General features: G+C 57.2%; 1 protein-coding gene across 4 annotated transcripts in view; it reads left to right on the forward strand.

Annotated features, from left to right (window-relative positions):
• AGAP3 (ArfGAP with GTPase domain, ankyrin repeat and PH domain 3) overlaps positions 1-22,379 on the forward strand; it is a 147,603-nt gene that overhangs the window by 57,810 nt on the left and 67,414 nt on the right. For all 4 annotated transcript variants that reach the window (XM_054814666.1, XM_054814668.1, XM_054814667.1 and 1 more), the window contains exons 3-7: positions 3,171-3,258; positions 3,463-3,548; positions 3,888-4,029; positions 6,265-6,399; positions 13,354-13,481. In XM_054814666.1, coding sequence (XP_054670641.1) covers positions 3,171-3,258; positions 3,463-3,548; positions 3,888-4,029; positions 6,265-6,399; positions 13,354-13,481 — 579 coding nt within the window. The remainder of the gene's footprint in view (positions 1-3,170; positions 3,259-3,462; positions 3,549-3,887; positions 4,030-6,264; positions 6,400-13,353; positions 13,482-22,379) is intronic.

Consider the following 22,379-nt stretch of genomic DNA (forward strand, 5'->3'; position numbering starts at 1 on the left):
CCCAGGGACTGGAGCCGTGGCTAGCCCGGGCACGGAGCCGAACCCCGAGCTGCCCCCTCTGCTGCTGGTCTGCACCGTGTCTTCTCTCTCTCCACTTCTTTACACCCCGTCTGCTCACGACGTGCGGCAGCGGCAGGCAGGGCTCGGCCGGAGGAAGACGTGTTTCCTTCCTTCACGACACGGGTGTTCGTGTAGCGCTTACGTCTCCGCAGATCGCTTGGCTACAGAAGCACGTGTGCGTTACCTGTGAGGTTTGCTGTCTGGTACGTGTTCTCATCTGCCTAAACGCGCTGTGTGTGACCTGTAATCACTGCTGCGGGTGACAGACCCGGCAGCGATGCGTTCAGCCCGGGCATGCCCGTGGGAATGCGTTGATCCTGGTCCCGGGCCCCTGGCACCTCGGTCCCGCTGCTCACTGGCTCCGGGCAAACAAATGCCGGGCCGGCCCGCCTGTTTGCCATTGCTTTTGCTCCGCAGCGGCACAGACCGTGTCAGCGGCGCAGCCAGGGGCGTCACGCGAGGTGGGCGCAGGGGCCAGGCGGGGGTGCGGCGGGACAGCATGGCGGGTGCGGAGCGCGCGCTGTGCTACTGCAGTTAGGCCGCTCCTGGCAGCGCGGTACGTCCGCCCGTGCCGCAGCCTGTCGCCTGGCTGTCACCACGGGTTGCGTCTGCAAGACCTGCCTACGGTAGCCGCCGGCCCCGGCACGCAGCACTCGGGTCTCGGGGCGAGGTGTCCGGTGCCGGGCTGGGTCTGGGCTGAGCGCGCGGCAGGTTTCGTTCCTGGCGCCCGGTGGGGCCGGTCTCGGGTGGGCTGCGGATGGGGCGAGGGCACAGCGTGCGGCCCTGCGCAGGAAGGAGCCGGTCCTCGCTCGGCTGCACGGGCTCTTCCCCGGGTCGGCCGGCAGTGCCGCGCTGCGTTTCCAGGAGCTGGGCTCGCTGGAGCCTGGGAGGAGCGTTCTCCTGTGACCGCTCTGACACCGCCGGGCCTTGTGCCGGCTTCCGATTCCCAGGCGACACCTGGAGACACGTGATGGGACTTGGGATTTAGATTTTGTCTCTCGTACGTGTAAGGGCATGTACTGTTTTCATGAATGCTATTACCTTCACAGCACTGTGTGCCTGCTTGAAATTTTCATCGTGAAGATACTGTATTTCTGCCTGGGACTCCCTGAGCAGAAACACAGCCACCGTGTCTGTGCAGCACCTCCACGGACACTCTGGTATTCCCAGCAAACGCGGGCACTCTGCATGTGCCCAGTGAGTCTCGCGGTCTGGTCCAGTGGTGGGTTTAGGAAGGGTGCAGGGTCGGCAGTGTGCTGCCACACGCTTTAGTGCCACTGCGCGTTTGCTGTGAAGCAACTGTGGACACGCAGGGGATGTTGGATTTTCCAGAAACACAGCAGCCCCGTTGGGAGCTCTGCACGGGGGTGTCTCTGCTGGCTTCTGTCTGGGAGATGTACCAGACATCTCAAATCCCACTGAAACAGCAAGTCCCCAAGTCCATGCTAACTCATCTTGGGGACAGAGAAGGAGGATGCCTACAAAATCATTTGGGTGGATGGTATGGTGACAACGACAAGCCGTCTGTTTCAGCCGTGTACTTGCTGGGCAGGGCGAACCTTCAGTCGCGGAGAGAGCCCCAGCTCCGGGTTGCGCAGGGCAGTACGGGCAGGTGCTCCGCACGGCCGTTCAGTGTCAGACACCCAGCCCCAGGGAGGCTTTGGGGGAGCGCTGGGAGGGTGCTTTAGGCAGGGAGGAGGTGTGGGGTGCCCTAAAGCAGGAGTCGGTTACGTGCCAGAAGCTCCGTGGTAAGGTCAGACTATCCAAAGGCAAAGGGACGTTAGATCTTGTTGGGAAGGTGTGTGGAAAAGGAGCGGGAGCTCGCTTCGCCCAGATGCGGTGAGCTGTGGCCCCGGCTCAGCCGGGACGGCTTCCTGGGCTCTGCGCGGCGAAGGGCTGGTGGGAGCTTGCCCGTCCTCGTCACCAGCCAGGGTTTTGAGGTGCGCGGGCCTGTGTAAGAAGTGAGTTAGGATTGTCCTTAATGGCTCCTGGCCCAGAGCGCCTCTCTACAGCCCTGGGGCACGGGGAGGAGGGAGGAGAGCACGCTGCAGGCAAAGGGTGCCTCTTCATTGCCCCGGCGTTTCTGCTCCAGCTCCATCAGAGCAACGCTGCAGCTGAGGCCAGAGGGGCATGAGGTGGGATGCTCAGTGATGCAAGAGCCTGCTCCACAAGCTGCGTTGTCCCTGTGGATGGGGGGAATAGCTATGGGATATAAGCTGACTGGTCAGAACTAGATTTTTTGCAAGGATGGCAGAAGATGCCCCTTTTCCCCAGGACTGCTCTCCCATCAGCAGGCGGGGCGCTTGCAAGCCCCTAGGCAAACCGTTGGGAAAATGCTGACATTAGGAAGGACTGGGTTTTCTGGCTGACCCATCCTGGGACAGCAACGTTCATTTTGTAGCAAATTTGTAGGGTCATCCAGACTGACAGACCCCCAGCCCAGTGTGTTTCCACCCAGTTAAAAATAGTGCTAGGTATCTTTATTTTTCAACTCGGTTAAAAATTAGTGCTAGGTGTCTTTCTGTGTAGGCAGCACAGCCAGCTCCACCGGGAAACGTGCACTCTGCTACAGCAGCGTCACTGCCGCAGCGAGGAGCAAGCGCTGTGCCTTGCTGCTGGTGTCGGAGGCAGCAGCTGTACCGAACGCGTGGCCAGGCTCTGCTCCCCTTCTCCTTCTGGCAGGTGCCAGAGCTGTAACGCCCTAAAATTTGGGACGTGTGGGCTGGGAGAAGAGGGTTTTTTCCTTCCGACTTGACTGGCTTGGGAGGGCGCGCGTCCCCCGAGGAGCAGGAGGGCTGTGGGCAGAGCTAACGTGGTGCTGACAGGGCTGCGCCTGTTTGGGGGAGGACGAGGGTCCTCACCACCCTCCGTCTGGGCGGCTCTGCCCCAGTACCTGCTGCTCTCTGCCCCACTGAGACCAGTTCACGCCCCCAGGCCTCTCACCAAGTGCTGGGCTGAGTTCTACCGTCCCCTGTGCCCTCTCGGGAGCATCTCTGCCCGTTGTCGGCGTGTGCCCAGGCACTGGTGGTCTCACCTCGCAGGGGGTGGCCTCGTGCAGAGGGAGACGCGGCGGGCACGCGGGCGGTGGGTGACGTGTGCCTGTGTTTCAGGGCATCGTGGGGAACCTGTCCAGCGGCAAGTCGGCCCTCGTGCACCGCTACCTGACCGGCACCTACGTGCAGGAGGAGTCTCCGGAGGGTAAGGTCTGGTTCCCAGGGCGCCTGGGGGGTGGTCTGGGTCCTCGCTCCTCTCCCCGGCTCTAAAGGTCACCCCCATCTCTGCACCTCATCTGCTGCTGCCGCAGGGCTCTGCAGCCTCCCCGGCCTTCCTTAGGGCTTTCCCCCGCTTGCCCCCCCGCCCCGAGCCCCCCCACTTGACCTGCTGCTTTGCTGTCTTCCCAAGGTGGCCGATTTAAGAAGGAGATCGTAGTGGATGGTCAGAGTTACTTGCTGCTGATTCGAGATGAGGGGGGCCCCCCTGAACTCCAGGTAGGAGACCTGTACCTCCTGCGGTCCCTTCCCACGCTGTCCTGCCGGAGGGATTGGAGGGCTCCTGGGGAGGGACCTACCCGGCTGCCTCCTGGGAGCCCAGTCCTGAGAGGTCGTGAGGACTGTGAGGCTGAGGAGGGGACACCCCTCTGGTGGCCGTCGACCCCAGGGCCTCCCCGCGGGGCCGGGGGGCTCGTGCCGCAGGGCCCGGGGCGTGCGCTGGGCTGAGCCCGGCCGCAGCGCCCCACGCACCGGCCGTGTGGCTGTCCTTCCCGCGGCCCAGGGCACGGGGCTCCAGGACGTTTGTCTGGGCTGTAACCGCTGGCCTGTCTCCCTCAGTTTGCTGCCTGGGTGGATGCTGTGGTGTTTGTCTTCAGCCTGGAGGACGAGATCAGCTTCCAGACAGTCTACAACTACTACCTGCGGCTCTGCAGCTACCGGAACACAGCGGAGGTGCCGATGGTGCTGGTGGGCACGCAGGGTGAGAGCGGGGCGGCCGGGCTTCCTCCCCGCATCCTCCCTGCCTCGGTCAGGAGCACTGGTGACATGTCCACACTGACCAGAGAGCGTGGGGTGCTCGCCCTGCGAGTGCATCAGGGCATCCCAGTCTGTAAGCAGTACGTGGGACTGAGTGATGCCAAGGCCCCTGGCATCGGGCCCCGGAGGAGCTGAGTAATTCCTTCTCAGACCATGTCAGCTTTCCTGCAGAGAGCTGCCGTACTTCGTGGAGCCGCTTTCCTCTTTGAACTGCCCAAGCCTGCTGGCGTTGCCTGCCTTCCTCGGTTCTGCCTGCAGCAGCTGGGTGCGGGCAGGAGGCAGGGCCTGGGTGCAGGAGGGTTTTCTGCTGGCCCGTTGCCCTTCATGCTCTGGGGGCGAGCTGCAGCCGGGAACGTTTTGGGGGGACGGCAATTTGCTTTCAGCACCCCGAGAAGAGGCCTGACCTCTGGAGCGCCGTCCCCCCCGAGGTGCTGCCAGCGCACGTGGATGTGGGGAAGAGCAGCAGTAACCCAGAACTGCCCTCCCCCTCCACTCCTCCGCAGGGCTGGGGGCTGGAGCCAGCTGGGACCGGGGGGGGGCCACAGGGAGCTCTCGCCAAACTGCCGCTGAGGCTGCCGGCGGGTGCGGGCAGCAGAGACAGGAGACGCGGTGCCCGGAGCCCCAGCTGGGCACCCCGGACGTGCCTGGGCAAGGAGCTGCTGATGGAGAGGGGCTGTCAGGAGAGAGGGCGGCCCTCGAGCAGGATTCGTGCCTTGCACAGCGCGTGTCGGAGGCAGCCTGGCCTCTGAAAGCCGTGCTGCGGAGGCGGGGGGGCAGTAACGGGGGCATTGCTGCAGGTGTCTGCTCCGCATTTCCAAACCGAGTGTCCTTCCTGCCTGTAGACGGTAAAGCAGAGCCAGAAGTTGTCTGGATGTAAGGGTGACGGCAGGGAGCAGGAGCAGGGGACGGAGGATGTGAGGAAAAAAGGTCTTGGCCGGACCCAGTTCCTGAGCAGTGCGACCTGGTCCTGGTGAAGAAGAAACCCCGAGGCTGGGAAGACAGGCAGGGAGAGCACGAGGGGAGTCGCAGGGCTTTCTGCTCTGGACCATAGGTTAAGAGTAGAACAAAGTTGTTGAACTTTGGATATTTAAAGATTGTGGAATTAATTTTAGGACTGAGTGATCTTGGTTCAGGACTGGGCTGGGCTTGCAGGCACGTGCTGTGGAGGCTCAGGAGGAGTGATCTGGCAGAGGGGTCAGGGATCGTTGCTGTCCCAGGCTTAGAGCCAGGTGAGGTCAGAGCCTTGGTAAGGTCACACTAAGCACCCACCGGAGAGTCGGAGGAGGACTTCTTTGCAGTGCGAGTCCCAGCACCCCTTTGACGCCTCCTGAGAGGGTTCGTTTACAGCCCCTGCTTGTCCCTGACGTGTCTCCAGGAATGGGATTCCTCTTGCAAAGGTAGTTTTTTCCAAAACATGTGAGCACTTAGCAGCCATCTGGGATACAAATTAAGCCTGTTTTTTAGTATTGTCTACCAAGGCCTCAACAGTGAGTGCATCATAGCAGAGCCATCTTTCCCAATTAATGAGGATGATTTCTCCCTTTCGATTCTTTAATCTGTAGGGTATGGCTGTGAGACCTAAAATGATTGGGACTGGCAAATCCATTTTACTCTGCAGCTGAGGTGGACTTGCAGATGAGTGCACTCGCTCGTTACAGCAGCCATGACCAGTGACACACTGACAGATGGCAACGTTAGTCGTCTCTAACGCACGTGAACGCCGTGCATCCTCATGCCGATGGGGCCGTAGTTGTTCCCAGGGTCGGGCTGTTAACACCTTTGCCCCCAGCGCTCCGTCTGCTGTCACCGAGTGTCCTGTGGTCTTCAATAGCTGCCCTGGTCATGACATGCTTGTGCGAATTCTTGGTCGTGCGTCCCGTTCCTAACATCCAGGCTGCCTTGCCTTGCCTTGCCAGCCACACCTCCCACTGGTTTCTGTCCTCTGTCTTCAGAAACGTCAGTGGCTGGATGGTTAGGAGAGTTGAATAAGGTTCATTTAAAAACAGTTCATTTAACAAATCAATTTTTCTACAACCGGGGGACTTTGTTATCTAAGGCATTTATAGGAGAGGGGGGTGTACCATGGGTGTCGCGGTGTGTGGAGCGGTGTGCCCTGGGACCTATGGATAGATGGGACACAGGCGCTTGCTTTTCAACCTCCTCTCCCTTTGGTTTCCAGATGCCATCAGCGCCACGAACCCCCGGGTCATTGACGATTCTCGGGCGCGGAAGCTTTCCAATGATTTGAAGCGCTGCACATACTACGAGACCTGTGCCACCTACGGACTGAACGTGGAGAGAGTCTTCCAGGATGGTAACTGCAGCCGGTGGAGGGTGTCTGGGCGAGGCAGGGCAGCAGTGCTGTCCCAGCGGGGGGGCTTGCACTACCTAGACTGCCGGCTCTCGGTTAGAACGGCGTGCTGGCGTGAGGCCAGGGGAGTTCGGCACACGTTCATGTGCAGTGCCGTTGCCTTACGCGGGCAGACCGGGTCCAAGGAGTAGGACGTGGCTGTGCGTGTGTGGAAGGGTTCCTGCGTGTGTGGAAGGGTTCCTGCGTGTGTGGCACGTAGGTGAACTGCACGTGGATGTGCACGAGGGACCGCAGAGCAGGGCTGGGCAGCTCCTTTCTCCTGCCTGTCTTGCAGGGGCTGTCCTCTGGGTAGCCACTTGTTCCAGAGCGCAGAGAGGCTGCAGGGGACGGTTGCATCCCCATGGTGAGCCTGTGCAGCACAGCAGTCTATATGAGCCTGCGGAGGACTTGTGAGGCTGCAGAGAGTTTTGATTGCGTTTTGTGGAGGAGAGGGGGAAGCACGGCAGAACCTTTGGGTGTTAGAGGTAGGGGGGCAGCAACTGAATGGCCAGATGGGGCAGCTGTTCCTCATGGGAATAGTGTGTGGAAGAGCATTTCTGTTTAGACTTGGAGAGGCGCTTGGAGGGATGCTACAGGTGGAAGAGGTGACCTAGACCATGTCCTGGGAGTTTGCAGTCCGCTTAAATAAAGCGGGACCCTGCCCTGGGACTGCATATTCCCCTGTGCCCCTTCTCTACCATGTCTTCTGGAGTGCAGCTGGGGATCTGCTCAATGCGTGAGGAAGGGTCTGCGCAGAGCTGAGCGGCCAGACTGGACAGAGTTGCTTTTGGAAAGGAGGAGAGCCGTGCTGTCAGTGTTTGCAGGAGGAACAGGCGCATGGAAGAAAGCTTGGAAATTGTAGCGCAGCAGGGCTGCCTGAAGGCAAAAACCGCAACGCAGCAAGGTGGGCTGAGGGCAAGACACAGGACCGAGCCTGTCCTCGGGTTCAGTGCCTCCATCTGAGCTGGAGCTGGTGATCCTCCTTCCCCTGCCTAAGTCTGTGACCTTCCAGTAGTCTCCTGTTGCGGGGCTGAGGATCTCAGTCACAGTGCTGCTTTTCTTACGCAGAAGCATGTAGGGATGTTCCCCTCCCCTGCTGCTGGTCCACCTCTGAGGCGGTCTGAGAAGCTGGCACAGAGAGCGACCTTCCAAACTGTCCCACCTGGCCCTGGCAGGGAACCCCTCAGCATCCAGCAGCCTCTGCGTGGGTTTGGTACTCTCGGGAAAACTGGGGCCACCCTGTTGGGCAGGTTGCTTGCAATTCTCCCCTCCTTCCTCCTCCTCGTGAGGAATGGTGGGAAGAAACAGCTGGGAATAGTTGAGGATAGTGAATACTGCAGCAGACCTGGAAGGAGAGAATCTGCTAAACCGACTCGGTGGTTTGCAGAGCAGATCTGGAGAGAGCAACAGCATGTGGGCTGTGTGCACAGCTGATCCTGGCTTCTGGAAAGCTTTGGCACCCTGTGCCACCAAATTTCTTCAGCTTGTTCCTTTGAATTGGTTCTGCTGTGTCCCTTCACTGAAGGACAGTACGGTGAGGAATAGCAGCCGGTGGGTTTGGAAGGGGCTGGGGGAGGCACTGCAGGAGTAGGTGCTGCTGTTTGTTAGGCTGCTTCTCATGCTTTTTTATCTCAAGATGCAATGAATTGTGCTCGGGAGTTACTTTTTCTCTTTGTTGACCCTGGGAGCATAGACAACACAACTTAAAGCAGTGCGATGTGTGAAATGAAAGCTCTCCTGTGAGACCGGGACTGAGCTTCTAGCACCAGCGCTGCTTAGCAAGCTTGGTGGGAGACCTTGAGCCGCTGCTTGGAGACTCGGAAGCGAGTGCCTGCAAAGTGCTGTGCTTCACCTTCTGCCTGGGTCCATTCACGGCCTGTACGCGTGGTCAGGAAGGAGGCAAGGGAGCGCGTTCGTCCACGTGAGGAGCACTGAGGCTGAGGAAAGCCAGGAGCCCCAAGGAGTGTGGTAATCAGAGACTATTCAAACAAAACCGCTGTCAGCCTGGGCAAGTGCTGGTGCTGTACGGAGCAAGGAGCGTGGGCCGCCCTGTCCCTGGGTGAGCAAGCAGGGGAGCACCGAGTGGGAGTCGGCACGGATTCATACAGGGCAGCAGGAGGACCGTTGCTGGAGTGCTGTCAAACTCAGGTGTCAGCACTTCAAAAGAACACAGGGAAACTGAGAAGATTAAAAAAAAAAACCTACAAAAATCAGTCAAAGGCTGGAAAAAATACCTGATGGAGAGACACTGGAAGAGCTTATCCATTCACTAAATCACAAGATTGAGAGGTGACTTGATTACAATATAGGAGCATCTATGTACCTAGCTACATGGGGAGAAAACCACAGATACTAAGACTCTGCAGGCTAGCAGAGAGTTCATGCTAGAAGCCAAAGCCAGTCAAATTCAAATTTTAAAGAATCCTTACTTTTTTCATTAATAGCCCTCTTTTTATTCGTTGTTGGGGAAAAAAGCATAGGGAAGCGCTGTATTCTGCATCTCTTGTACTTTCTCCAAATCCAGACCAAGTCCCTTTGTGGAAGAAACTCGCTGCATCCCCAGATGACGGGTGCGGTGTACGCTGGGTGAAGTTTAATGGCTGGCAGTAGACAAAGGTCAGCCTGGAAAACTGAGAGATCCTTCTGGCCTTTGAGGCTGCGTATGCAAGAGCCGTCTGCGTTGCTGCGGTTCCCTGCGCAGTGCCGTATTTCCTGCAGCAGGCTGCCTCTGCCTGCCGCGCGGTGCCGCACGCCTGCGGTTTTGCCAGTATCGGTGCCCTTGCCGAGCGTGCTGCTCGGAGCTCTGGAGAAAGCAGTGTGATAGTTGGGAGTTGCAAATGGAGCAGAGGGACCCGCCATCTCATAGGAGATCTGGAGTAAATCCCAGGTACTGACACAGATGCTCGTGAGCACGGCTCTGGGAGGGAAAGAACGGGGCAGGAGGTGCTGGTGAGGAGGTGAGGAGAGCTGAGCCCAACACGTCAGCCCCAGACATCACTGGTATCTGAGAACTGTTCCGGGACTTCCAGGGTCTGGTTTCGGATGAAGCTGACTTGAACGGACGAGGTGTTTTCAGAGCGGGTAGGCGGTTTTTCCCAATGAGCACCGGTGGGTCCTGATGCATCTGGTTTGGAATCTGGTGGAGCGCTGGCAGTCGTGGATTGTGTGAGGAGCTTGCTCCCTGTGTGGTGATCCAGTTACCAGCCAGATCTCATCTTTACATGGTTTCTCCAACACAAGTTGCTCAGCCCAGACCTTGGTAGACCTGCCCCACGCAGGCAGGGGAAGGTGTTGGTTTTCCACAGCAGAAACGTGAAGACTTCACTAAGCTGTGGTCCTTGTTTCCATTGCCAAGGTTTGCTTGCTTGTCCATGCTGTGCAGAGTGTATGCTGCACCTCTGGTCCCACTATGCCACTGTCTCGTCTACCAAGCAATCACTGACCTTTTTGGACAGCAAGTTAATGTCCAAATGTGCTGGTCTGGCGTGAGGGAGTGACCATCCTACCTCTTGGTATTCAGTTGAAGGCTGAGGCTAGCACTCTTCCTTCCCAAGCTCCTGGCTCTGCAAATGCTCCACGTGGTGCTGCTGAGCGTGCAGGAAGCTCTGAGAAGGAGAACCTCAGATCTTCACATTCACCGACTGTTCAGAGGTTCTCCAAGAACTGGCTGGCTCCAGCTATTGTGGTGCCCTCCTTCCAGCTCCGGCAGGTGCAGCAGAGACCCTTCCTCCATGCCTAGAGCAGTTCCTGTGGTTTTGGTCTGAAGCTAAGTTTGTGGTTGTGTTGTGCGGGGACCTGGACCACAAACGTTACGGTGTGTGCCACTGTAATTGTGTTGGATCTTTGGGAGTGGTGGAGGTTTTGTCTGGGCAGTCAGGCTTCTGAAGGTCACTGTGAAAAGGGTGCGTGGCAGCCGAGAAGGGGTAACTGTCTCCTTGCTGGTGTCTCACATGTGGCCTGGCAAAAGTCCCCTGGAAACGCTGTTCGCTGTGTGGGAACTGCACTTCTCTCATCCTTTCCAAGTTGCTTCCAGCACCAGATGTTGTCACAGTTACTGCTTCTGTGAAAAGATGGGACAGGCTCTGCCTGTGGCTTCAAATACTGCGAGGAGATGGCCCTGGCAGAAGCAGGAAGAGTGACAGAGGCCGGGCTGTGTGCTGCAGCGTCCAGTGCCCGGCAGACACCAACTGCCGTTTCAGCACTTCGCCAAGGGTGAGCCCACCCTGAGGCGTGGGTCGGTGTGGTCCCCTCGCTCGCAGCAGAGCTCCTGGTGAGGCGGGAGACGGGTACGGCACGTGCCTTCTGACTTCTTGGCTCTGGAGAGGTACGGTTAAAGGGTTTCTTCTCAAAATTGCCTTCACAGAGCTCCTGTAAGCAGAGGTTTCCTGGAGTTTAGAGGATGCCTGGACAATAACAAGAAGCCATCGGTGTGGGGATGCCTCAGCTCCTGGGCTTCGTTCGAAGAATATTTCTATACCAGGCAACGGTTAAAGAGCAAATCGTTGAGAGCCCCTCGGCAGCGATTATCTCGATGTTGTTCCCGAAGAGGAAGAATGACCCAAGCCCCATCTGGAAGGGCACAGGAGGGACAGCAGCCGTGCTGCTCAGTGCTGTGGGTGGTTTCTCTAGCTTCAGCTCTGCAGCAAGCCCGGCGTGAGCGCTCCTCTCCTCCCGCTGGCCCTGGGCAACGGAGACAACTGCCAGTGGTGCAAGGCAGCCTTGTGTCACGGCCCGCCAGAGCCTGCTGCTGACGTGCTGCGGCACTGCTGCTCTCCATCGTTCCTCCCAGCCGTAGGGCTGCAGACTTGGACTTTGGCTTGAAAGTCAAGGGTGGCTCTGGCTCTCCTGCCTAGGGGGTGGTTGGGTTTCTGCATCCTGAGTGGGACAGCTGGGCAGCGGGTGTCCATCCTCCTGCCCGGGTGTGAGCTGCTTTGTTCCTGGCCGTCGGGGTGATGGACAGCATTGCCGTGTCTTCCGGGGTAGCGAGTGATGCTTCTGAGGAAGGGCTGGGCAGGAGCATTTCGACGGAGAGGCCAAGAGTTTGTGCGCAGGGATGCGTGCAAGGCCCCGCGACTCCGTAAGGTGCCACCCCACCGTGAGGTGTTTTCTGTAGGGCCCTTGGTGTGTCACTGGGGACCTTCACGTGCACCTCCTCTCTGTCCAGGTACTCCTCCCAGAGCTGACTGTTCCCAGCAGGGAGCTGGGATTCTCCAGAACGTCTAGGACAGGGTGCTGTGGTACGCTTTGAAGTACTGTGTGATGCTCAAGTGCTAATACAGCAGCGCCACATGTGACATTTGGCAAACAAATGCTAAGTGGTGTATCTGGACAGAGGTTCTGTGGACAGGGCAGGGCTCATCGGTTGTACGTCACAGAGCTGTGTGTAGCCACTAAAGAAATCGTGATAAGCAAATGATCCCAGAGACTGACTTAAGGGATGACAGAAGTTATCCTTGAAAAAGTCTGGGTGATGTTCAAGAAGTGGAAGAACCTCTGCCTGGCAAGCAGAAACGCGGAGGCTGCCTCGAGATGCCTCAGTTAAGGGTTGGTGAGATTTTATCACCGCCAGTGTGGTCTTGCTGGCCTCATGATTAATTCCTTTGTTACCACTAATGGGACAGGGTGAGTGACAGGGCAGAGCCTCTGCCAGGCTCTTTGCCCAGGACAGCGATTGCTGAGGAGTTTTTCCGAATCTTTGCTGGCCCCTGGGGTGTCCGAGCTCGCAATGTGCCTGGCCAGTGTTTGAAGGAGGGATGGTTTACGCAGTGAACGGTGGATGAAGCTGGCCAGAGGAGAGGATGGAGGGGAGGAGAGCAGGAAAAGTCAGCAGGTTAATATGGTCTGCTTGGTGGGCGTAGGAGGGTTCCTGCTGTTTATGGGGCTATTATTTACCTTGGGAGTCAGGGCAGGCTCCCCGCTTTGCCAGACGAGCAGGTAGCGGTGGTGGCCCAATAGGCCTCCACCTGTCTCTGTATGGGACACGGCACTGCAGCTGTGGGGTGGCAGGGTTTTGCCGTTGCTGTTGGCATCTGACTTTTCCAAATGGGTTCAGTCACATCACGTGTGTGGTGCAACATCATCTGTCTTTCTGGAAAGGGAATGTGGCAGCTCCTTATTGTACGGGTGCACGATATGAGGCATGCTGGGTTGGACGTGCGATGTTCCCAATGCCCCCAGTCGTGTTCATCTGAAAGGTTCCTCCTTCTGTGGTGGTGGGGTACCCAGCCGGTGTGTGAGAGGAAATGAGGAACGGCGATGTGTTCTCCTGAATTCCCCAGCAGCCCAGCTTGTTTGCTGTCGTGCTCTTTGGTCAAGATGTTTATTTCCGGAAAAGGTAGGAGACTGGGAAGGTTGAAGTGCTATTTTGGGCTGTTGGCATCGGGCAGTGAGGTCACAGGAACTGGGAGAGTTGTTCCTCACGTTAGTTTTTCAAACACCTGGAGACCGTGAGGATCACAAGGGCCCAGGCTGATGGAGGTGGCACTGCCCAGGCTATTCACTTCGGTAACTGGCTCCTGTAGCTGCTGTGAGGGCATGACCAAGAAGTGACTCTGGCTGCCCGTGGATTCTTCTGCAGCAGCCCAGGGCTCTGGGTGGCTCCTTGGTGCCCACATGAAGTCACTGCTCTGTGTGAGACCCAAGAGAGCGGGTGGCCGTCGGGGGACTCAGCCCTGCTGCCTGCTGGAACAGCCCTGGGCAAACGCTGTCCCTTGCTTGCGTGGCAGCGGCAGGCAATGGGGATTGCGAGGCTGGGTGTTCCGCAGAAGTCCTCCCTGTTAATACAGGGTGGTGCAGTTCGAGCTCCAGATGTTGGCATCAGTCAGACAAAGGGTTTGGTCTCACTGAAAGCCTCCAGAAACCCGCGAGTGGAGAGAGTTGCTTTCTGGACTCTGACCCTGTCCCTTTCTCCCTTTCCAGTGGCTCAGAAGGTGGTGGCTCTACGGAAGAAACAGCAGCTTTCCATCGGCCCCTGCAAGTCCCTGCCCAACTCACCCAGCCATTCGTCTGTCTCTGCGGCCTCCATTCCTTCTGTTCACATCAACCAGGTGGGAAACAGGAACGGGGAAAGTCAGGGACCCCCCGTGCTTCTCCACACCCCCTCAGTTCACTCAATACGCAGCATGTTTAGCCTAGCCTGGCTCACACCACAGCCCTGGAGCAGCTTTTGGAAAGAACAGAGTGGTTGTTGCCCTGAGGCTTCTGTCCGTAGCCCAGAACAGCGTGGTGCTTGCCCTGAGGTCAAGCTTCATGTCTAAACCACTGGGTCTGGCTCATGGCCCCCAAAGATTGCGGCGTGCTTCTCCCACCCCTGGCTGCAGAGCCGCGAGCAGCGTGCCGGGAAGGCGGAGCAGAAGGTCTGGGAAAGGGGCAGCCTGGGTGGGCACAGCTGCCCTCGGTCCCGCTCCCCCTGGAGCAGGCAGCTGATGGTCTTCCATGCATGTGCAGGTGGGCTGCGTAGGGGGGTCTTTGGGGAGGGGCGAGTTAGTGGTGAACCAAAGGAGCAGCACAGAGGAGAAGGAGGTTCTGCTCCCCGCTGCCGGAGGAGGGGCTCTGTGCCGTTCTTCTGGCCCAGGGACTGCCACGGTCTCCGTGCCGGGAGGATGGTGAAGCCAGAGGTGTCTGTTCTGTCACTCTGGAGGAGCAGAAGGGGCAAGTCAGAAACCAAAGGCTGGTGAAGGAGATCCTTCTGGGCAGCCACCTAATTGCATTAGGGCTTTGCTGCAGTTTCCAGCACCCACGTAAATGCTGAGCCGGCTCTCTGACGAGGAACGTGAGATACTGGGCTCTGCTGCTCCTCAGGGGCAGTCAAGCCAACAAATTGCAGCGCTGAAGCGACTGGCATGTGAAATCACAGGATCTGTAGCAAGGGCTTCAGGAAATCTGTCTGTCTGGCACGCTGCTGTCAGACTGAGGAACAGCAAGCGTAGCAGCTGGGTTTATGGAAGATGGGGTACGGCGTACCGGAGCAGCTCTGAGCCCCTCGGCTGCCTCAGCAGTGAGCAGCGCTTGAAACGGTTTGAGAGGAAAGAGTAGCTAAGGACTCAGAGGAGCACGTAAAGCTGAAGAAAATGCAAAGCAAGGTTAGCAAAACAAATTCCATCATCATGACACTTTTTTTCATAAGGGGACTGGCTGTGAACCTTGGGGTGTACCTGAGCCTCTCAAGCCCTGGGAGGACTTCTGGTACACCACCACACGGGAGATTGTTCCTGTACAAACCCGGGTAGTGTCTGCAGCCACTGCTTGGACCCTTACGTAAGGAATTGTTAAGTACCCACGTGAAGTTTATGCCTGACTCGATGGCTTCTAAAGCTGGACTGCGAGCAGGTGCGTACAGGTTTTTGCAGAGACCTGTGCCAGCTTCCTCGTGCTCCGGGTCACCAGGACACCAGCAAGCTCAGATGAAGTCTCCGTGTGCAAGCGAATAGGCTAAGCCCTGCTGACAGCCAGAGCTGCCTGGTGCAGCCGCGTAGCTTTCTGCTCAGAGCGTGCATGTGTCAGCCAGCTCGGGATACCGCAGAGTGAGCTTGCAGAACGTCCACAGCCATAGCACGCCTGGCAGTGTGTCTGGGCATGGGTGCTTTTTGAGAAGTTTAATAGGAGGCATCCAAGGTGGAGAGCAAAGTCCAGCAAAAATGGAGATTTGAGTGTATCTGGTAACTTGAGGATTTTATTAGCAGACAAGTCATGAACAGTCAGAGACTGGCTGGGAAGGAGAGGCGGTCTGTGCTGAAAGGGGGAGCGGGGTGGAGGATGGCCAAGGGCAGCGCTCCTCAGGGAGGAGCTGAACACTTCTTTAATATTTTCTTCAGTGTCCAAGGTGTGAGAAAAGGGTCCTGACAAATACGTACCAATGGCACTTGCTGTGCTGGGCAACAAGTTTGTAGTGAACCTAAAAATGTGTTCCCTGTGTGAGGGGTGCGGGGATACTGGACCCCCCAGTCTGATTCCAGTCGCTCATGTAAGTACGCATTGAAACTGGTGTAGGAACAGCAAAAAGCAGCTGGGAGGGAAAAGAGACCCTAACGCAGGAGGAACATAAGCACTTGGCTGGCTTAGCTGAGGAAAGTGAAGGCTGAAATGGACCAAACCTGGCCTCTAAAATGCACAGCTGTGAAAGGCAAGAGCTTCTTAAGAAAAGAAGGTGCTAGAGCAAAAGGAGCAGATTTGAGACTGGCCATGGGGAAGCCAAGTTTGGGCATCAGAAGAGGTTTCTAACCGTGTGTCACAAGCTTTGTTAGAGGTTTTTGCTCAGAAACCGCCCAACTTTCCCTTCCCTTCCCTTCCCTTCCCTTCCCTTCCCTTCCCTTCCCTTCCCTTCCCTTCCCTTCCCGCGCCTTCCCTTCCCTTCCCTTCCCTTCCCTTCCCTTCCCTTCCCTTCCCTTCCCTTCCCTTCCCTTCCCTTCCCTTCCCTTCCCTTCCCTTCCCTTCCCGCAGAGTACCTTTCAGCCCGGTTTGCAGACGACGTCTGTGTAGAGGTGAATGCTGGCTCCTTGGCTCTGAGGCAGGACTTTACCGCTTCGCTGTGCTCCTGGGGCCGTGCCGGAGGGACCTAGGTAGTTCTGGTGGGAAGGCGGAGCTGCTAACGGGAAGTAATGCGGCATGCAGCTAGCAGAAATTGCAGCTAAACGTGAGACCTTTCTAAGCAAGAAGTATTTATTGATTGCCTGGGTCGTAGCAGTGTCAGCAATAATGATAGAGGCCGTGTCCTTCTGGAGCTTCCTCCCTCTGCCCTCCCTCCCCTGTACGTGCTCTGCGCCTGGCTAACGCTGTGTCCCTCCTGCAGTTGGCAAACCTGGACACCACAGTGAGGAGCAAAGTTAATTTCTGTTCCCTGGGTCTTCTGTGGCTCAACCACAAACCCTTTTGGTTCCCAGAGACGTGCTGCAGGAATCTTTGCTGTGGTGTTTACACATCTCTCTTCCATTACAAAAAGCACTTCTCCTAAAAATAGAGTATGAAGTAGTGGAACTGGCGAGTGACCATAAAAAGCTGTGAAGTATTTCCCCGTTCTCACTTGGGCTCGGGAATGAGGTTCTGGAACTGCTTCCCGCTGTCCTCAGGGAAAATCCAGCTGGCTTTGAGAAACACGAGTTGACTGGTTGCTGCTGGTTCTTGCACGGACCAGGGCAGAGCAGCCCACGCACTCTGGTGCACACGGGCTTGCCGCCCGTGCCGGGGCACACATGTCCAATAGTGAGCACAGTGCCCAGGCAGTTACTGCAGCAGGGATGCGAAAGAGCCCAGAATCGCTGCGGAGGAGTGCACTGTGATGGTGGTGATGCGCCAAAGGGTGCGGTGTCCAGCTCCAGCTGTCCCTGACACAGGAGGGAGCTGGGTGCAGATGGCTCTGGAGTCCGGCTGGGCACCGCTCTCCAGGTCCAGGCTGCAGAAGTGCCGGAGCCTCTTGTGGGGCTGGGGGCTGGTGGCCTCGCTCCTGGGAGGTGTCCTCTGCTCCTGGCACTGAGATACGCGGTGGGCAGCTCTGGGAGGAGATGGACAGACTGTACACTGTCAGGAAGGACAACTGAGAGAGTGACAAGGTCTTTGCAGAGCAGTGCTGTGTTCTGTCTTTCTCTACCTGAGGGTATGGGCTCTCGCCAAGGTTTCTTACTTACCTTTGCAAGTAAGAGAGCAGGAACTGGCAGAGGGAAAAGGATCTCAAGGAAGGAAGGGTTTGGGAATGTGGGATTTAACGTGGAGATGAGATGGAAAGAAGCCAGACAAAGAATACAATTAGGAGCTTTTGTTTGCCTTGTACCGCAGCTAGGTATTGGTGTATGCAGGCAAGGCACACGCTGGGACAGAAGGATCTCTTTTTCTTCTCGGAACGCTTGCGGGAACAGCAGGACTGGCACTTGCTCTGTTATTTCCAGGCAGTTACGGCATCTCGGGCAGCATTTCGTTCCCCTTAGCAGGCTGTCTTTCTGAGGGCTGTTAGCAACAGCGTTCCCTTCCCCCGGATCGCCCCTCTTCCCTTCCGCCAGTAGCTATGGCTGAGGTCCGCTTCCCTTTGTAGCTTTGTGCCCGGAGAGATGGTGGTGCCTCTGAGATGAGAAGGATGTTCTGCTCGGTGCCTGGCCTCCTGGCCGGTGCGGGCAGGGACAGCTCTGTCTTCTGGAGCTGCCAGTGAAGGCGGCACTTGTCTTCTGGGCATGGGAGCAAGTGGTCCCTGGAAAGGGTTACTTATGGCAGGCAGGAGCTGGGGGCCAGCCCTGCCTCTCATCCTAGTCTTGGGAACATCTTTTCTGGAAGTAGTTTGAGGTTACTAGTTGAGCGAAAGCAACGTTTTTGGAAATGGCACCGCTTGTCTGGTCTTCTGACACTGTCCAGTCCATTGCAATTAGTGGGAGAGGAGAGACCCCAGAGGACCCTGGTGATTGTCACCCATCTGTCCGGAGGACTTTCTTCTGCTGCTCTGAGGTAGTGGCCAGTTTCCAAACTTGCACCAGGTTCCCAAATTGGCAGGGCTCTGGGACAGCGGTGCTGTGCGAGGTGTTTTGATGTCCTTGCACAGTAGATGATCCTCTTCGTGAAACAGTTCTTAAACCAGCCAAAGGCCCTGTTTTAATTTGTCTTTGGGAGTTTGGGGTTTTTTTGCTTTTACTCTGCAGCGGAGGCTGGTGCCTCAGAGGACACTGCTTCCATCGAGGTGGAGAGGAAGGGAGCTGTCGTAGCAGGTCAGCTGTGCTCCGTTTTCCACCAGCACTCACGAGTGTGCTGGACATGCCAGACGTGCACACTCAGGTCTGTGCCCCTGAGGACCGTGGTCAGCATCTCCCTGGTCCGCTGGCGCAGCAGGAGCCAGGGCCAGTCCCAGGAGTCCCGCACGCTCCCTTGGGGACACCGGGTCTGTCCCTGGGGCCTTCCCAGCGGCTCATGGGATGCGGATCTGCACCCGTTTGAATGGACACCCCGGATCCCCCGGGACCCTGCAGCCCCAAGGAAAGCTCTTGCTTGCCTGCTCTCCTCCGCTGCGTCCTGCCCGCACCCGTCACTGGGTGAGCAGGTTAGATGGGTTTGGGAGCCCCGTTCCTCGGCTTGGCCTTGACTTCCACCCTGCTCCCTTCTGGCAGCTGCCTGTCCCTTGCCTGCAGGGTGTGGGTGGGCGTTGCTCGGGCCAGTGGATGCTTGCAGTACTTGCAGAGTTATTCCACCTGATTTCCTTACGGTTGCTACCCCCTTCTCCACCTTCCTTCAGGGACTCTGAGATGCCTTTAGGAGACCCCCAGGCTGCGGGGTGAGTCCCTGTTGCCTGTTTGCTGTGGGGTGGAAGTTTGTCTTTCTGCCAGGGAACTCGTTCCCAGCAGCTGGCAGGAGGTAACACAGGCACCCCACGCCGAGCCTTGCAGGCCGGTGGGGGGAACTGCGCAGTCCCGCAGGCCATGGGGGCCGCTGCCGGGGTGCCCAAGCGTGCCCGGCCCTGCTCAGCTGCCCTCCTGGCTGGGCATGGGGCCACCCGCCGTCACGGCTTCGCTCCGACGGCCTCGGTCTGCGGTCCTGCGCGGGCTCTGCAGTGACACCGGGAAGTGTGTTTACCGAGGCTTTAGTGAGAGAGCAGATGAAAGAGGTGGAAAATCAAAGTTTGCAAGTGAAATGAAGCACAAACTGCAGCTCACCTGTGCTCGGTAGCAAGCGCTTCCCTGCCTGTCGCAGCACGTTTCAGCAGAGTTCAGTCAGCGTGTGTTTCGGCAGCTGAGGCAACAGGCGTTTGCACTTCCTCGTGGAAGCCTGCGTCCCGTAGCCCGCCCAGCTCATGATGCCCTCCATTTCATGGTCTATACGCTCCTCTCGCTTCCTCCCTGGTCCTGTGCAGATGCTGAGTCAGTGGCTGCTGTTTGCACTTTCCTGTTCAGAGCCATTCCCAAATTTCACTCCGTGTTCCACCTCGTGCCTTTTTACACCAAGAGTTACTACATCCTAACTTCAGCTGAGTTCTTCCCTGCTCAGGCACCCCATGGCACTATCAATATTCTTTGAAGTTCACGATATTCACCATTTACATACTAATGGGAAGGATTTGTCCCTTGTGTTTTACTAAGTTTTCACTTCCGCTGTGTTCTTAGATTTCGATAGCGACCACAGGTGGTCGTTCAGGTGGATCCACAAAGTAGCTGCCAGGAGCAAAAATAAGGTATTTTCCCAGACCTGTCGTCTTGTCAGGGTTCTCCCACATCCTTGCAATTTGTTCTGGGTCCCTGGATCCCTGCTGAAGTCTCAGAGCAGTCTGCTTCAGGTGAGCAGTGCGGTGGCTCAGCGTTGCCCGTGTAGCTGGAGGCTGCGCTGCTGTCTGCTTTTGGGGGAGTTCCTGCTCTGCCCCAAACTCACGGGATGGTACCAGCCCTCACACTTGCCTTTGTAGCGTGGTGCGAGACATTGCAGCCCCAGTACCTTTCCTGAGGTGTGGGTGTCTGGGACGCCAGCACGCTCAAATGCTGGTGTCGCGCAAGACAGACAGTAACCTTGACTCGTCTCCAACACCAGGCAAACTTAGGTGCTAAGGAAAGTTATTCGGGCCAGGCAAAACTTACAAACAAGGTTACAGGGAGCATGTAAAATATAAACCACAGTTTAGCAAGATTTCTTCCTAGGAGCTTTAGCGTCCATCGCCTAACACCCATAGGGTTTGTCCCAGCTGCTGTGGCAGGAGCTGAAACTCTACAGCCTCTTCTGAACTGAGTCCTTCCCACAGTCGTAGCTTTATAAATGTGCTGACCAGGCTACTGAAACATGCAGAGCTTAGCCAGGAGAGTGCCTCCGAGTGGCTTCTGGACTCCTGGCAGCCTGGCCTGGCTCACCCCCCTGGGTAGCAGGTTCTCTGTGTTGCAGCATCGGCTATCTCTTCCCTCGCACTCTGAATTTTTTTCTTTTTTTGACATGGTTCGCACATTATGCATCAATTAAATACTGATTGTACATGCATTGTTATACCTGATCCCAAACTTGAGCTGTCTCAGCAAGTTCTCTTCAAGTTGGTAGCCCTAGCTTTCTGCATCTGTTCCTTCATCACAGCGTTTGCAGAATACTTCTTCATGCAGTGTTGAAGCCGTGGTTTGCAGGAGCTCTCTCTGTTAAAGGTTCACACGTCACTGACAAGGTGGCACATGGCTTTGCTTCTCCATGTCCCTGGTGGTCCCCCCTCCCCTGGGACGTGGCAGCAGAACTCCGTTATGCAGCGCAGGGTTTGTCAGCTGGACAGCCTGCAGAGGAGCTCCTGGTGATGTTCACTTCTCTGGATGGAGCGCCTGGTGTCTTGTACAAGCAGACCAGGTTCCCACTCGTTCTGCATTTCAGGGCTCCAGAAGCTTTCCTGTCTCTGGACAGGCTTGGGACAGTCTGAGTCCCATACTTGCAGGGAGGCCACCTCACAGCAAGGCTTTCGCGAAAGCCACGGGGCAGCCGCACGGCCACCTCCACCTCCAGGCTGGCGGCAGGTAGGAGCTCAACCCGATGAGTCCCTTTTGGCACGAGGCTCCCTTTCCCTGCTGAGCAGTCAGAGAGCTGGGCAGGCTGCAGAGGATCTGTTGCTTGGTGCTGCCCTGCCTCCAGCGTGGGGTTAGGGTCTTCAGACCCCCCCGGGGCGGTGGCCTTCAAGGACATTTTGTCAGGGCAGCGTGCCTCCCCATGGGCTTCGCCTCCCTGCTGTGGAAGGGTTTTTGCTCTGACCTCCGGCAGCAGACACCGTGCTGCAGGCAGGCTGTTGTGGAGCTGCTCTGGAGCCTGGGGCACCCTGGCAAGTCAGGGGCACTGTAGTGTCCCAGGAGCAGCTGTCAGCTCCCCGAAGGTGGCTGTGAAGGAGGTCCATCCCAGAGTCCTGGAGCAGGATTTCCCTGCGGCACACCTAGCTGCCCTCAGTCAGAAGTCCCTTGCTCTGCCTCAGAGAGGCAGAAGTTGGGCTGATTCTTGGATGGCTCTTTCCTCTCATAAGAAATTCTCTTTTGTGCATCTTCTTCCCTCTCTCTCATCAGAGATGAGACGGTCCATAGCTTGAGTGAAAGTTGCACCCTTTCTAGGAGACTGGGGTGTGGGTGGAGGTTACTGCTCTGCCTGCACCACCTCTTTCGTGCTTCTGACATTCTTGACTGTTTGTCTTAGAATAAGGCTCAGATCCCGCCGGGCACGGCATGTGCACGTGGGTGTTTTCTCACTGAGCACCTCTGGTAGATCCTCATCCTGCGTGTGCTTGCATGTTCTGCTCTAAAGCAGTAGGTGGGAGTGGAGGAAGTCCTGGGGCTGTCGGATGCTGCTGCTCCATGAGCATGTGAACTGGGAGGAGGCGGGCTGCTCCCTGCAAAGGGTGCCAGAGCTCTCCTAGCCTTCTAGGGACAGCTTCTTCAATGTGTTTTTGCAATGCTGTTCAAGGATCAGCAGAACTGCCAAAGAGAGCTCAGGCTGCCACGTGCCTCGTTGTAGTAAGATGTCCTGGGCTGCAGCTCTGAAATGCTTTTGTGCCGGTGTTGCTCCTTGGGACCTCTTGTAAACTCATTTCCAGGTTGTTGCCCGCAGAGCTTGTGTGAGCAGAATGGGAGTGAGCAGCTACTTGTCTGGAAGAGAAGCGTCACTGAGATGGTTGCACAAGCTGCACGGTTAGATCTTCCCCTCTCCCCGAAGTCAAGCGTGAAGTTGAGTTAGTGAAGACACAGCCTGTTGTCCCACATGTTCCCAGACACGGGCCACTGCAGCCAAGGCCACAGTGGTCCACAGTCACAAGAGGTGTGTGCCACCCTTGGGGTCTGCATGGGTAAACCTCAAACCAGTGGTGTTGTACATAGAGCGTGAGCTTGGCTTGTGCCCCCCGTGCTCCAGGACACTGGAGAGGCAAGGGCTTGAGTCACAGGGACGCGCATCCCTGTTGGTGTCATAGCTGTCATCGTGAGACAGGGAAGAGACCGAGTGGGACTTGGAGCCAGGCAGGCTCTGGGCTGTCTCGCCGCTTCATGTCC

This window comes from Grus americana, chromosome 2 (assembly GCF_028858705.1).
Source record: "Grus americana isolate bGruAme1 chromosome 2, bGruAme1.mat, whole genome shotgun sequence".
Lineage (NCBI taxonomy): Eukaryota > Metazoa > Chordata > Aves > Gruiformes > Gruidae > Grus > Grus americana.